The sequence below is a fragment of the Perognathus longimembris genome, chromosome 6 (assembly GCF_023159225.1).
Source record: "Perognathus longimembris pacificus isolate PPM17 chromosome 6, ASM2315922v1, whole genome shotgun sequence".
Taxonomy (NCBI): domain Eukaryota; kingdom Metazoa; phylum Chordata; class Mammalia; order Rodentia; family Heteromyidae; genus Perognathus; species Perognathus longimembris.
Window position 1 is genome coordinate 16417083 of NC_063166.1, and position 15118 is coordinate 16432200.

The 15118-nt window shown below is 36.8% G+C and overlaps 1 protein-coding gene across 1 annotated transcript; it reads right to left on the minus strand.

The window, feature by feature from the left end:
* Positions 1–717: 717 nt before the first annotated feature.
* Positions 718–10757, minus strand: LOC125352872 (olfactory receptor 2W3-like). The gene is made up of 2 exons (XM_048348267.1): positions 10738–10757; positions 718–1642 (listed from the first exon to the last, which is right to left on the minus strand). The coding sequence occupies exons 1-2, from the start codon at positions 10755–10757 to the stop codon at positions 718–720; spliced, it is 945 nt and encodes a 314-aa protein (XP_048204224.1).
* Positions 10758–15118: the final 4361 nt, after the last annotated feature.

Sequence of the window (15118 nt, forward strand, 5' to 3'; positions counted from 1 at the left end):
TTTTTCAAGTGGTTAATTGGAGATAAGAGTCTCACAGACTTTCCTACCCACACTGGCTTTGAACTGTGATTCTCAGATCTCAGCCTCCTGAGTAGCTAGGATTACAGGAGCGAGCCACCAGCGCCTGGCTATCGAGGAGCTTTTCAACACAAATATTTCTACACTTACTAAATAAATCAGACCTTCTGAGATTTGAACTTGAAAAAAAAGTCTCCAGGTAATTTATATCAGTAGATTAGTGAAACAGGGTTCAAATAAAATAATTATAAATGATGTCTAGGCCCACAATTTATCTATTCCATATAATAAAATTTATGGATTTCAGAAAATAAAAGTGGTTTTGCATTTCATTTTAACATTTCATGATACAAAGTGACAATTACATGAACTACCAGCAAGACCTATTTCCTGTTAGTTCACCCACAGTACTGAAACACTTGTTCATGGGTTTGTTGGATTTTAATTAGTTATGGCTAAGTGGAAAGGGACAAGAATGGATTTAGTACGTAAAACCCAAGATATCATACAAATGAACTGTAAGCTGTAATACAGCTAATTATCAGCATCATATTTAGGACTTCATAATATTTAGTCCAAAGATCCATTCCTGCTGGTAGATGAATTTTATTTAATTTATAAATTTAAATTGTCACTTCAAGAAATATTTCCTTTTATTGAAGAAGTTAAAGAATCAACCCTAGGAAAAGTCACTTGACCTTATTTGCTAGACACAAGCCTTTTCAGCGCACCCTTCACATCCTTGTTTCTCAGTGTGTAGATGATAGGGTTTAACATGGGGGTCACCAAGTTGTAGAAGAGGGTAAGGAATTTCCCTTGGTCCTGAGAAGAAGTATTTCCTGGTTGCATATACATGTAGATAATATTCCCATAAAACAAGGAGACTACAGTGAGGTGGGACCCACAGGTGTTAAAAGCCTTCCTTCTTCCTGAGGCTGACTTGATTCTCAGTACTGCTAAGGCAATGTAGCTGTAAGAGATGAGAATGAGAGACAGTGGCACCAGAACAATTATCACTGACAAGATGAAAACAGTGCTCTCCACAGCCACTGTGTCCACACAAGCAATTTTGATCAGAGCTGGCATCTCACACAGGAAATGCTTCACTCGACATCTCCCACATCTTGGCAGCTTCATAGTCACAGGAGACATAACCAGGGAGTTGAGAAGTCCAACTCCCCAAGCCACAGACACTAACTTCCAGCAGAGCTGAGAGTGCATAATGACTGAATAGTGAAGGGGCTTGCAGATCGCAGTGAAACGGTCATAAGCCATGACTGCCAGGAGAACACATTCTGTGCCACCCAGCCCTAGGAACATGAAGAGTTGGATGGCACAGCCTATGTAACTGATGGTCTTGTCCTGACTGCCTAAGTTGAAAAGCAGCTGGGGAATGGAACTGGTGGTAAAACAGAGATCAAGGAAGGACAAATTAGTGAGGAAGAAGTACATGGGCGTGTGGAGACAAGGGTCCAGGAGGGAGACCAGAATAATGATGATGTTGCCAACTAAGGTCACTAGGTAGAAGATGAGGACAAATATGAAGAGGATCTGTTCCAGCCTGGGTCTATCTGAAAAGCCCAGTAAGATGAACTGATCCTGGCAGCTCTGGTTGATCATGACAGCAGATTATCAGCAGATGACTTCAGAAAGCCAATAGGAACCTGTGTTCTTAATGAGGCAGACTAAGGATGGATAGAGGGACAAGGAGAATATTAAATACTTGTGTATATTTTAATATCCTGTGGAGAGACACTACATATTTTGGGCAGGATATCTTGTTATTGAGTTAATTCTTTTCTAGATATAAAATACATTTAAAATAACAGATGCATACAAAGAACAGAGAAAAGTACATACATTACAGAAACAACTACGACTGCACTCTTGATTCTTTCCTTATGTGGAAATGCAATTTAATATACCCTAAACAAATAGTATATCTAAAACTTTATAGTCTTATTTGTAAAATTCTGTAAAAATAACTACTAATGTCTGTCTGACAATCTGATAGCTGTATCATTATGCATTTAAATAGTTTAGGGTATTTCTTCCATTTTAAAGGTCTTGATAAATTATGGATATGTCCACTGTACCGAATTCTTTTCTCCCAAATTTATGACAACTGATTGACCTTTAGGGGTATATGATAGTGGTTAAATTTGAAGTTATTGGTAGAGAGGGTAGAGTAATTGTTTTTCTTGTGATGATACTGGGATTTGAATTCAAAGCCTTACACTTAAGCATTTTTTGCTTTTCAGTATACTTAAAAATTAGGGTTTCACATTTTGCTTAGGCTGGCCTTTCATCACAATTCTAACTCTACCTCCTGAGTAGGTGGGGTTGTCTGTCATACACCATCATGCCTAACTAATTTTTTATGCTTATTAGCTCTCTACGTTTAGAGATTTCTTTGCTTGTTTTGAGCTAGCATGTCATAGGCCATAGAAAAGTCTGTCAGTAGAACACAAAAGTGACTTTTATATGTAATGAAAGCAGGACTAATAGCTTATTTTATTAAATTAGAAGGTACAACCTTTCCATTTTTATCTGTTAGTTGAATCTATAGCAGTATATAAATTGTACTAAAATAATAAATTTTGCTTTATCTTATATTAAAATATTTATTTTCCCTTCTGAAAAGTGTAAAATTCAAATATTATGATACATCATAATTATGTATCTTAATATTTTTCCTTTTTGAGAGATGTTCATAATTATGCTTTTTGAATTTGATTTAACTGTAAGGCAAACATTTAGGTCTTCATATGCTGAATTTTAGAAGGCTATGTTTCCCAAATAAGCTTGATTGACAGTTACTTAGTTCTGACTCTAGTGCTGACCATAGTTGTACTTTTATCATCTTATTTTCCTTCTCTCTGTATTGCCCATCCCACAGCAACAAATGACATTGCTTATCTTTCTGGTTTTCTTAAATTCTTTTTTCACAGAAACAATCTCTTTTTATTTTCTTTATTTCCGTGTGTGTGTGTGTGTGTGTGTGTGTGTGTGTGTGTGTGTGTGTGTGTGTGTAGGGCTTGAACTCAGGCCCCTGAGAACTGTCCCTGAGTTTTCTTTTTCTCTCAAGGCTAGCATTCTACCACTTTGAAATACAGCTCCACTTTTGGCTTTTGGGTGGTTAATTGGAGATAAATGTCTCACAGTCTTTCCTGAGTGGACTAGCCTAGAATCCTGATCCTTAGATCTTAGCTTCCTGAGTAACTAGGATTAGAGGTGTGAGCCATTGGCACGTACTTAATTTTTTTAAGTTTAATATGAGTTAATTCACTTTTGCCACTGGAGTCTAACAGTTTAGTCAGTTGCAGGAATATTAGAGGAATATTTTGGGGAAAATAAAATGTGTGTCCATTATGTATAGTTGACATTGTGACAAATGCTGGGTTTAATATGTCAAACAAGGTACAGATTATTGTTGCCTTCACAGAGATTATATATAAATACTGCAATGTGGGATTAAAAGAAGAATAAGGCACCAGCTGCCAGTGGCCCACACTTGTAATCCCAGCTACTCAGGAGGCTGACATCTGAGGACTGTGTTTCAAAGCCACCCAGGCAGGAAAGTCCATGAGACGTATCTCCAATTAAGCACCAACAAAACAAACACCCCAAAAAGTAGAAGTGGAGCTGTGCCTCAAGTGGTAAAGGGCTAGCCTTGGGCAAAAAAGTTTAGGGACAGTGTCCAGGCCCTAATTTCAAGACCCAGGACCAGTGCATACACACACAAAAGAGGAAGAGGAGAAAGAAGAGGAAGAAAAAGAAGAGGAAAATATATCATATGATTGGGAAGAATATAGAGATAGATGGGTTACACATTTGAAATATAGGAGATAAAGGATATGTTCTTAAAAGAAGTAGAATATTCTTTGGCTCAAGGGTAGCACTCTACCACTTGAGTCACAGTATCATTTCCGACCTTTTCTGAGTGGTTTATTGGAGCTAAGTCTCATAGACTTTCTTGCCTGATTTGGCTTCGAAAGCTAGGATTACAGGTGTTAGCCATCAGCACCCAGCAAAGACAGGTGTTTCATAATGAGAGAACCCAGCCAAGAAAAGGCATGGTTTAAGAAGTTAAAAAAAAACAAAACAAAACAAAAAACAAACCTTAGTATTCTGGAATGTGATGAAGGAATGGCATTCACTCAACCTGACCAGGTAGTAAAGATTAGTATATACGTGGCCTTGTAGCTCTTGTTAAGGAGTTTGGTCTTTACATGCAAAGTAGTGAGTAATACTGAGTGATCTAGAGTAGTTGCTTGATTGAGATTGGAATTTAGAACTTATTCTGGCTGCACTGGATTGATTTTACAATGATGAACCTAAGACTGTGGTAATCTAATCAAGAAATGAACAGGATGCCAGTAGATCATGCCTGTAATCCCAGTTATTCAGGTCTCCGAGATCTGAATATCATGGATCAAAGCCAGCCCAGGTAGGAAAAGTCAATGAGACACTTATCTCAAATAAACTATTCAGAAAAAGTCAGAATTGGCTGTGTGGCTCAAGTGGTAGAACACTAGCCTTGAGCCAAAGAAGCTCAGGGGCAGTGGCCAGACCCAGAGTTCAAACCCCAGGACAGGACAAAAAGAAAGAAAGAGGGAAGGCAAGGGAAAGGAAGGGAAGGGAAGGAAATGAAAGAAGGAAGGAAATGATAATAATCTCTCTTAGAATGATAGCTGTCATAAAGACGAGTGTATAGATTGGCAAACCATGCTAGAGGAAGAATTCCCAGCCCTGGAAGATTTATTCAGCAAAAGCGGGAATTTGGTGAGACTTCAAATTCATTGGCATTGTCAAAAGTGAGCACACAGAAGGAAAAAGAGAGCATTTGATTTGAGGGTAATAATGGATTTAACTTGAGGGCTAAGTAAGTATATAGTTTCTGTAGGACCTTATAATGAACAAGTCTGTCAGGCAAAAGGACATCTGAAAATTTTCCAGCTTTTCAAAACACTTGCTAGTGTGTGTGTGTGTGTGTGTGTGTGTGTGTGTGTGTGTGTGTGTGTGTGTGTGTGTGTGTATTGGTTGATCTTCAGGAAAATTTTCAATCTTTAAAAATTTTTAAAAATCCAGCTGGGAATGTGGCTTAGTGGTAGACTACTTGCCTGGCATGCACGTTGGCCTGGGTTCGATCCCTCAGCACCGCATAAAGAGAAAAAGCCAGAAGTGGTGCTGTGGCTCAAGAGGTAAAGTGCTAGCCTTGAGCAGAAAGAAGCCAGGGACAGTACTCAGGCTCTCAGTTCAAGCCCAGGACTGGCAAAATTTTTTTTAATCCAATTAGTCATGAATCATAATAGTATGATCTATAGATGGACAGAAATATTTAGGAAACAATTTATCTTGCTAATGGGTTTAGTATTTTATGTTTAACTTAAGATAGAGTCACCAGATAAAATGAGGTATACAAAGAACTCTGTTAAAGTTAAATCTGTTTAAGCAGTTGAAGGTAGATAACATATTCTCCAAATGGAGAGTATTAGGAAGAAATGATTATATCAATACATGCTTAGAGAAAAATGATAAAATAAAACCAGAGATTTTCCCCAATATCAACATAAGAATATAATTTCACCTTGGCTTGAGTTAGTAAAAAAACACTTACCTGATGGAAATTTTATCCATTGTGATGAATCAAGGTTATTGTTGATGGATTGTTTTAAATGGCTGAAAGATTTCCTTTTTCAAAATAATTTTTACAGTATTCTAAGCCAAAGGTAATATTTAAAACTATATTCCACCCATACAATTTATATATAAACACAAAGCTTCTGTAAATATCTGAACATCACAAAGAATGAAAGTTGAAAAATTTTATTATAACTATGTTTCTGATTTCATAGCTGGTACAATTGCAAAGCTCTTTAAGATTGATAGAACTTGTATATGAGTATCCAGTTTGAACTTTGATGGCCCGAAATATCATGTGGATGAATTTTGTTTTTGTATTTCATTTGTCCACATGATTAAAAAGTAATTTTCTAGCTTGTTTCTATTATCAGCTATATTGAAAAATAGGTTCCATTATAGTATTTCTTTTTCTTAAATAATTATTTCTAGTACTCTCTATTTCCTAGATACTTTCTTACACACTCCTTTCCTAACACTGTTAAGTACAACTGTTAGTCAATTTTTTTACTTAAGAGATAAATCAGAGTAAGAAAACTATTTTTTTAAAATAAAAAATAATTACCATGTTACTTCCACTTAAACTATCCATAAGACCATGTTGGAATTTAAGTTTTTGTAGTTCTTCTTTTCCTTCTCTATTTCTCTCTTCTAAATGCTAGTTTTAATTCTAGGAAGTTGGTTACTTTTAAGAATATCACCCATTTTGTGATGCCATTTGGTATGAATTTGTATAAATTAATCTTACAAAGTAAACAGTGTGAGAGAAAAACTGCTCACCAAACAAATATAGGATTGGATCTACAACTTGACTGGAAGTCACTTTCTTCCTGAACTTGTATGGAGCTGAAACATAGCAGCAGGAGCTCTATTAAATTGGCACATTTTCCACCTGTGAATTCATCTTGAGGCCCTTGGCAACATATGCCACACCAGAGTCTGAGAAAAGATCCTCAGACTCTTAAAGAACTACTGTGAAGCAGTAAAGACAATTTATACTTGAGCTTTTTGAATAAACATCTCTTGGCAGAAAACAAAAAAATGTCTCATTCTCTTCACTGAAGCCTTTGGGAATACAGGCTCCATTGAAGCAATTAGACAAGTTTGCTGCTCTGTCCAGAACCGAAGACCAGTGGGACACAGCAAAGCAAACTTCCACATCTGTGCTTCATCTGGGGAAGGGCAAGATTGTTTTGGGTGAGATTCATATGTCTTTTGACTCCTCATAAAGGTCAAGGAGGCTTAGTCAGCCTGGAGATCATTCCAAAAGATTTGATGTGCTTTTAGATGCTAGAAGTTTTCTTTCACATTTTAAGTTTTCTAAGGATTTCAAACTCTGGTTCTTAATACTTGCTAAGAATTCATTCTCATCAACACTCATTGATAATGACAATCAAAGGTAGTTTGCATTCACTTGGTATAAATAACATCACACATCCTTTACAGTTTGTTTTAGAGCTATAATAACATGTTTTCCTCAATTATTTCAGAGCTGAAAGGGACCTTGACCATTCATGGGTGGCACTGACCCTCTACAGGCCATTATAAAGCCCTCAAAATCATTTGGTACATGACAAGACAGCCACACATGCATCTCCTGTGCTTCTTGTGCTGCCCATGGCCATGTGCCTGTATTGATAATTTTGTATAGCCCTTGAATGATACTATATCCTTGAATGATAAATATCCAAGTGACCCTTGGCAGAAAAAAAAGTCCCTATAAACTTTGTGTTATTCCCCATATTGATAACATTATGTCACTTGGTCTGAAATGGAAATGGAAATGACTCCAGGCTTCTGAGCTCTTCTTTAAAACCCATATCCACCTCCACTCCCTGCCCCTCCCCAGTCCCGCTTGGACTGTACGACTATATTTTTCTTTTTTTCATGTCGTCAAAATTCTGTCTGGCAAAATCAAGTAACCTTTATTTAACTTCCGTTTCTCCGAAACCTCTGCTCCCATTATTTGTAAATTGTAGGTACTCCGAGCCCACCATAATGGTACAAACATACTCACAATAAGCAACCATTTTAACCATGGGAGAACACGCATGCGTGACATGAGCAAAAGATCATCCCAGATATTTTAGTCTATGTGGAGAAGAAAGAAAGCTCCAGATGGATGGGACCCAATAAGCTGTCACAGACGTTTTCAAGCCATCCCAGCTGAGGTCCCTGACATTATGGAACAGAAATGAGATATCCTTCATGGTGCCCAATCCATAGCACACATACTCATCACTGAGGAAATGGTTATTATTTTGATCCCTGTACAACGTGGAGTAAATTTTATGCATTGATAAATATGAAACTTCATAGGTTTAGCATTCACATCTAATTCCTTGACTCATCTCAATTTAACTTATATTCATCGTACAAGATAAGCCCAAGTATATTGTTTTAGTAGCCAACTCCACAAAACCATTGAATTGTTTTAGTGACATGAAAAATTAACTAACTGAGCATGCACATCCACTTCTGGATTCTCTGTTTGGTCAGCTTATCTATCTTTCCAAAGGAATTTTGTTGTTGGTGGTGGTAGTCATGAGGCTTGAACTCAGAGGCTGGGTGCTCTCGGAGCTTTATATGCTCAAGGCTAGCTCTCTACTACTTTGAGCCACAGCACCAGTTCCTGTTTTCTAGTGGTTAGAGTCTCATGGACTTTCCTGCCTGGGCTGGTTTCAAACTGCAATCCTCAGATCTCAGCCTCCTAAGTAGCTAGGATTACAGGCATGAGCCCCTCCACCAGGCCCGGCCCTGCCCTGCCCCCAAGTTTTTTTTTTTTTCTTCAAAATTATTTCCGATTTACTGGCCTATTGCATTTTCATGTAAGTGTTAAGAACATGTAGTGAACATCTATAAAAATTCATGTTGAGATTTCAATTGACTAAGTATCAATACATAATTTTGTAAAGAATGTACTTTCTTTTTTGGAAGTATTGGTGTTTGAACTCAGGACCTGGCAATTTTGTCAGAAAGGAGCTCTACCACCCTAGTCAGTAATAACCACTCTACCACTGGAGACATTTCTCCAGTCCTTTTGCTTTTGTTATTTTTCAGACAGGGTCTTGCATTTATGCCTAATCTGGCTGTAATCACAAACCTCCTCCTATTTATGCTCACTATATAGTTATGAATACAAACATTAAATCACCCTGCCCAGGTTCTTGGTTGGAGACCAATAAGATGTCCTTCATTCATAATCCTTCTTATCTCAGCCTCCTGCGTAGCTATAATTCCAAGCATGAACCACTATACTCAGCAAAAACATGTATCTTGACATTCTTAACCTCCCACTTAGTAAATTTGCTACAGGTACACATTTTAGAATTTGTTCTTAATTTCCTCATGTATATTTATTTCTTAATAAAGTTATATTACTTTACTAAAACTTTTTTTAGGCCAAGCACTAGTGGTTCATGCCTGTAATCCTAGCTACTCAGGAGGCTGAGATCTGAGAATCTTGGTTCAAAGCCATCCCAGGCAGGAAAGTCCGTGAGACTCTTATCTCCAATTAACCACCAGGAAACTGGAAGTGGTGCTGTGGCTCAAAGTGGTAGAGCACTAGCCTTGAGCTGAAGAGCTCAGGGACAGTGCCCAGGCCCAGAGTTCAAGCCTCATGACCAAACAAAAAAGAAAAAGCAAAGAAAACCCATTTTAATTAAACCCATTTCAATTAAGGAGTAAACACAATAAGATTATTTGAAAGTAGAAAAGAAAATCCTGAAAGGAAAGTAGCAAGACTTCTCATTCAGAGGAGTTTCAACAATTCAACATTTAATTTTCTTAGGTAAGCCTGTGTCTGATGTCGTAGAGTAAGTTTTTTTATTTTACAGCTCCATAATTACCCTTTTAGGAGATCTTTAGAAAATATTTTCAATGAAGGCTGCTATAATCCCATAACATAAAAGTGTAAATGACAATAACACTATTTGATGACATTAGAAATTATGATAGGAAAATTAGAGTAGGGACAGACCCTTTCTTTTCCCCAGAAAGCCAATCGAAAATTTGAATTTCAGAAACCTTTAATTATATACATCAGACAACTTAATTTTTCTTCATATTAATAAAAAAGGAAACGTTGACACTTTTTATTTTCTTTTCCTCCACCCCGCCCCCCCCCCCCCCCCCAAGGCTGGCACTCTCCCACTTGAGCCACAAGTCTGCTTCTGGGTTTTTGGTGGTTAACTGGAGATAAGAGTCTCATGGACTTTCCTGCCCAATCTCACTTTGAACCATGATCCTCAGATCTCAGTTTCCTGAGTAGTTAAACATACAGGTTTAAGCCACTAGAACCTGGCAATGTTGTCACTTCCAACAAGAAAAGAGCAGTTATTTTTTTGTGCTCAAATAGCGAATATTCTTCTTATTTAAACTTTCCTATAAATTAATTTCATACAGAGTGGCCATAATATCTATGTTTTTGTGGAGTTTTGTGAACCTTGCACTTTTCTCAAACTAACTTATTTTAGTAAGCCCTGTGACTGATATTTTCACATTGGTCATTCATTTTAGTGAAAACTTTATAGTAATAATCCCTTAATATAGTAAAACAGAGCAGTGGGAGGTTTGAATCGTTTATCCTATTTTTTTTTTTTTTTTTTTTTGCCAGTCCTGGGCCTTGGACTCAGGGCCTGAGCACTGTCCCTGGCTTCTTCCCGCTCAAGGCTAGCACTCTGCCACTTGAGCCACAGCGCCGCTTCTGGCCGTTTTCTGTATATGTGGTGCTGGGGAATCAAACCTAGGGCCTCGTGTATCCGAGGCAGGCACTCTTGCCACTAGGCTATATCCCCAGCCCCGTTTATCCTATTTTGAACATTACTTAAGATATTAAAATTATGAAATCCAATAGAAGAATTTTTTTTGTATTGCAGTATAATGTAGTATTGTGTTCTGAAAACTATACTAAGGTTTAAAGGAAGATGAAGTCAGGTGCTAGTGACTCATGCCTGTAATTCTAGCTACTCAGGAGGCTGAGATATGAGAATAGAAGTTCAAAGCCAGCCTGGGCAAAAAGGCTCATAAGATTCTTATCTCTAATTAGCCACCAGAAAACTGGAATTAGATCTGTGGCTCAAAGTGGTAGCGTGCATGAGCTAAAGAGGTCAGAAACAAATGTCTAGTCCCTGAGTTCGTTTCATAGCTAACAAAAAAAGTAATATGCTACAGGATAATAATTTATTTTAGAGTAGTTATGGCCTTCATATTCATTTTCTTTTTTATCTTAAAATTTTTTTTTGACAGTCCATGTCAAGGCTAGCACTCTACCACTTGAGCCACAGCACCACTTGTGGCTTAAAAAAAAATATATATATATATATATGTATATATATGCATATATATATACATATATATACACACATATATATGTAGTGCTGAGGAATCAAACCCAGGGCTTCATGTATGCAAGGCAAGCACTCTACCAGTAGGCCATATTCCCAGCCCTCTGTTTTATCTTTATAAATTGTTTTAGCCAGATTTTAAGACTGTAATAGAACATTTTTAAGTCTTAAGAGTACTTTCAGTATAACATTTTGCAATAAATATTCAGTATAATAAAGAATATGTAAAATGAATGATGCCTTCTGTAAGATATTAAATTACAAATGAAATTTTCTTTAAAAAATATAAAAGAAAACAAGTGAAACATTTGGAAAGCACCAGGTCTATAGCACATGTGAGAAGGGTATGCATAATCACAAGAGTAGAACATGAGGTGCCAGCTAACTTAAGTCTCTGTTGCCTTGAAAAATTGTATTTGTAGTTCTGTATCAGAAAAAAAGTAACACTTATTTAAAGCATTTTCCACCTGCATACCACAATATGTTCACTAAAAGAAAATTCCATTTTGCCTATAAATTGGTATTATAGCAATATGATTCCAATTGGCATTTATCAAAGTCTTTCCCTCATTTTCAACATATTTATGATTTCATACATCTATTACATCACTCATATTTACAGAAGTTTTGTTTGAAATTGTTTTCACCAATTTTAATAATCAATTGATCATAGGAAATGTGTAACAAATAAGGAATATTGAAATGCCGGTTAGGCAGGCATCAATCGCCAGGAAATTACATAATGGGAAGAACCAATCGCCTTCTTATCTCAAACTAAAGAGGTTAAAATGCTGAGCTGCTATTATCCAGTCTCCTCCAATAATGCATGGCAAAATTCATGGTAATTTCTACTGAGTTTGTAAAGTACATTTAGGGAAAATATTGTTTCAAAAATCTGGGGATGGCTTTTCATACCCATGGAGATTCCTCCATGATTTTTAATTTTTTTATCAGTGTACATTAAATGCAAATGAACTGTTAGACATTAAAATGTTAGAAATGAACTATACAACTTGTTTGGGGCTGGGAGGGAAAAACTGGGAGACAGTGTGAGAAGGGGTGACATTGTCCAAAAAGAAATGTACTCTTTACCTGACGTATGTTAACTGTAACCCCTCTGTGTGTCACCTTTATAATAACAATAAAAAAATTTAAAAAGATTGTCAGCAGACTTAAACTGAGAACATATTGTGGTAGATTAACTTGTAATTTTGAAGATTAAAGACTGTGACACTAATTAAAAATGAAACAATAGGGGATGAAAGGTGGCTTAGTGGTAGAGTGCTTGCCTACCATGCATGAACCCTGGGTTTGATTCCTCAGTACCACATAAACACAAAAAGCAGGAAGTGGTGCTGTGACTAAAGTGGTAGAGTGCTAGCCTTGAGCAAAAGAAGCTCAGGGATAGTGCCCAGGCCCTGAGTTCAAACTCCAGGACTGGCAAACAAACAAAAAGAAACAATAATTTCTGGGTATAATAGTAATTTAACATTGATAACCACACCAGCTATTATTCATCACCTAGTAGCTACAAGACACTTAATGCCTAGAATGATATTTAAAGAAGTGAATGACTTTTCTCACTGAGCAACTTGGAATCTAATTCCCAATATGTGAAATACATAAACATAACAACATCAAAAGGTGGTGTTTACATGCATAAAAATGCTGTAAGTAAAAAGGAAAGAAAAATAATTATAAATCAAATAACACACAAAGACAATTTTGCAAATACATTGTATTTGTGCTGATCACCAGAGACAATGTGGGAATGGGTGAATAGTTAAAGTAAATGAATAGATATTAAGCTTTTGAGAATTCTCTGATATGAGTGGTAACATGCTTTAAGGATTATACAAATAAGTGAAGAAAATTCAAACAAGGCTGATAGTTGGGTAAGCTGTGTATGCACCAAACACTTTAGCAAAGACAGTGTTATTCATCAGAGAATGGCAATGATTTGTGGACAATGCACAGCACTTTGAAATCCTAAAATGACTTCTTGTTATGCTGGGGACTGAACATAGGGCCTTGGACAAATGTCCTAAGCTACATTCTATCCCCTGTAGTTTCATCATTAAAAAAGTTATGTGAAAACAATTATGTCCTTTTATTATGAGGGTTGAACACATATTGAGTATGAAAACATATACTTTAGCTTGTATGGAAGATTTTGTTTCAGTAGAAAGGACACTCATCTGATTCTAAGGCAGGTATTTTACAACTTTGTATATTTTTGACAAATGGATAGCTTGTCTAAAAGAAATTAAATTGTCTTCTCTCTCCTACAAGAGAAGAAGTAAATTTTGTTTGCATTTGCAGTTATTTCAACATTTCTTTACTTTTCATGTTTTTAAATTTTTTTTGGAGCCAATTATTACATTTGTCTGATGCCTTCATTTACTAACTTAAAGTTTAAGTACATTAAAAAAGTATACCATATATTTTTCACTAATCTGTACCAGATATTTTAAAAATACAACTTAATTCTTCCCTTAGTATTTATCCAGATTGAGTGAATTTATGATTGATTCATATTGACTTTAGAAAAAATTAACTGTATGTATCCACATTTAAAATACCCAATCAGTTGGACTTATTATCAGTAAAAGAATAAATATATTTGGAAATACTATTTTACCTAAGACTATATAATTTGTTATATATCTTTCTTCCTCATTTTTGTAGCCTTAAAATCTTCTTCAATGCCCCTTTCACCTCCTTGTTCCTTAAGCTGTATATGAGCGGATTCAGCATGGGAGTCACCAGGTTGTAGAAGAGAGTGAGAAATTTGCCTTGGTCTTGGGAAGAGCTGTTTCCTGGCTGCATGTACAAAGAGACCACAGTGAGGTGGGAGCTACAGGTGTTGAAGGCCTTTCATCTTCCAGCAGCTGATTTGATCCTCAACACTGCTGCAGCAATGTAGCCATAAGAAACAAGTATGAGAGTGAGAGGCAGTAGTACAATGACAATGGCAAAGACAAAGGCCAACATTTCCACGGCCTGAGCATCCACACAAACCATCAGAGCAAAAGAGAGAGACAGCAAAAGAAAGAGAGAACAAAGCAAGAGAGAGAGAGAGAGAGAGAGAGAGAGAGAGAGAGAGAGAGAGAGAGAGAGAGAGAGAGAGAGAGAGAGAAGCACAACAAAAGAAAAGAAAAAAGAAACAAACCAGGCTGGTACTCAGGCCTCAAAGTCTATTTCATGCATTATGTTCTAAGCCTCTTCTTTGTGACAATAAAACAGCAAAGGCCATTTGCTTTATTTTTCTTAACAAACTGTACAGCAATAAGTATAATTCTATTGTGATGTTTCAGAGAAAAGATGCAATTGTAATAAGAAAAACAAAAAAACAGCATTAGCATCCATCTCCTGTATCCCCTGCCATTTGGACTAAGTGCCTGGTATTCAACATGTTTTCTGCAGTGCTCACCCAAAGTCCCAAATGCCAGGACTTCCTACCAGCTTCCTAAAATAACCAGTGCCGTGTGGGTGTCTCATAAACTCAGATGGAAAGAACCAATTTCCTGGGCCAATTTCCTGGCATTAAAGATGATGTCCAGAAGTTGCCATAGCATGTTTTCTTGTTGACATCATGGAGACTGCATACTCCTTTGGGTAATTATCTGCTGCAGATGTGAATAGAAGAGTATTTTCTTAGGGACAATACTAGAATAACACCACACAATTGGGAATTATTGCTATGCTAAAATATTTCTGGGCTGTGGTGTGGCAGATGCTTGCTGTGAGCACAGTGACATATGATTAACTTTTTTTTTTTTTTTTGCCAGTCCTGGGCCTTGAACTCAGGGCCTGAGCACTGTCCCTGGCTTCTTTTTGCTCAAGGCTAGCACTCTGCCACTTGAGCCACAGCGCCACTTCTGGCTGTTTCTGTATATGTGGTGCTGGGGAATCGAACCCAGGGCCTCATGTATACAAGGCAAGCACTCTTGCCACTAGGCCATATCCCCAGCCCCCATATGATTAACTTTTGCACAGCTCTTTTTCTTTGAATTGAAATATTGAAATTTAATCTGTTTTTTTCTGAAGAAAGTATTCTAAATTCTAAAATCTCTATAATTTAATTTTCAAAAAGATAACTAAAGGATTCT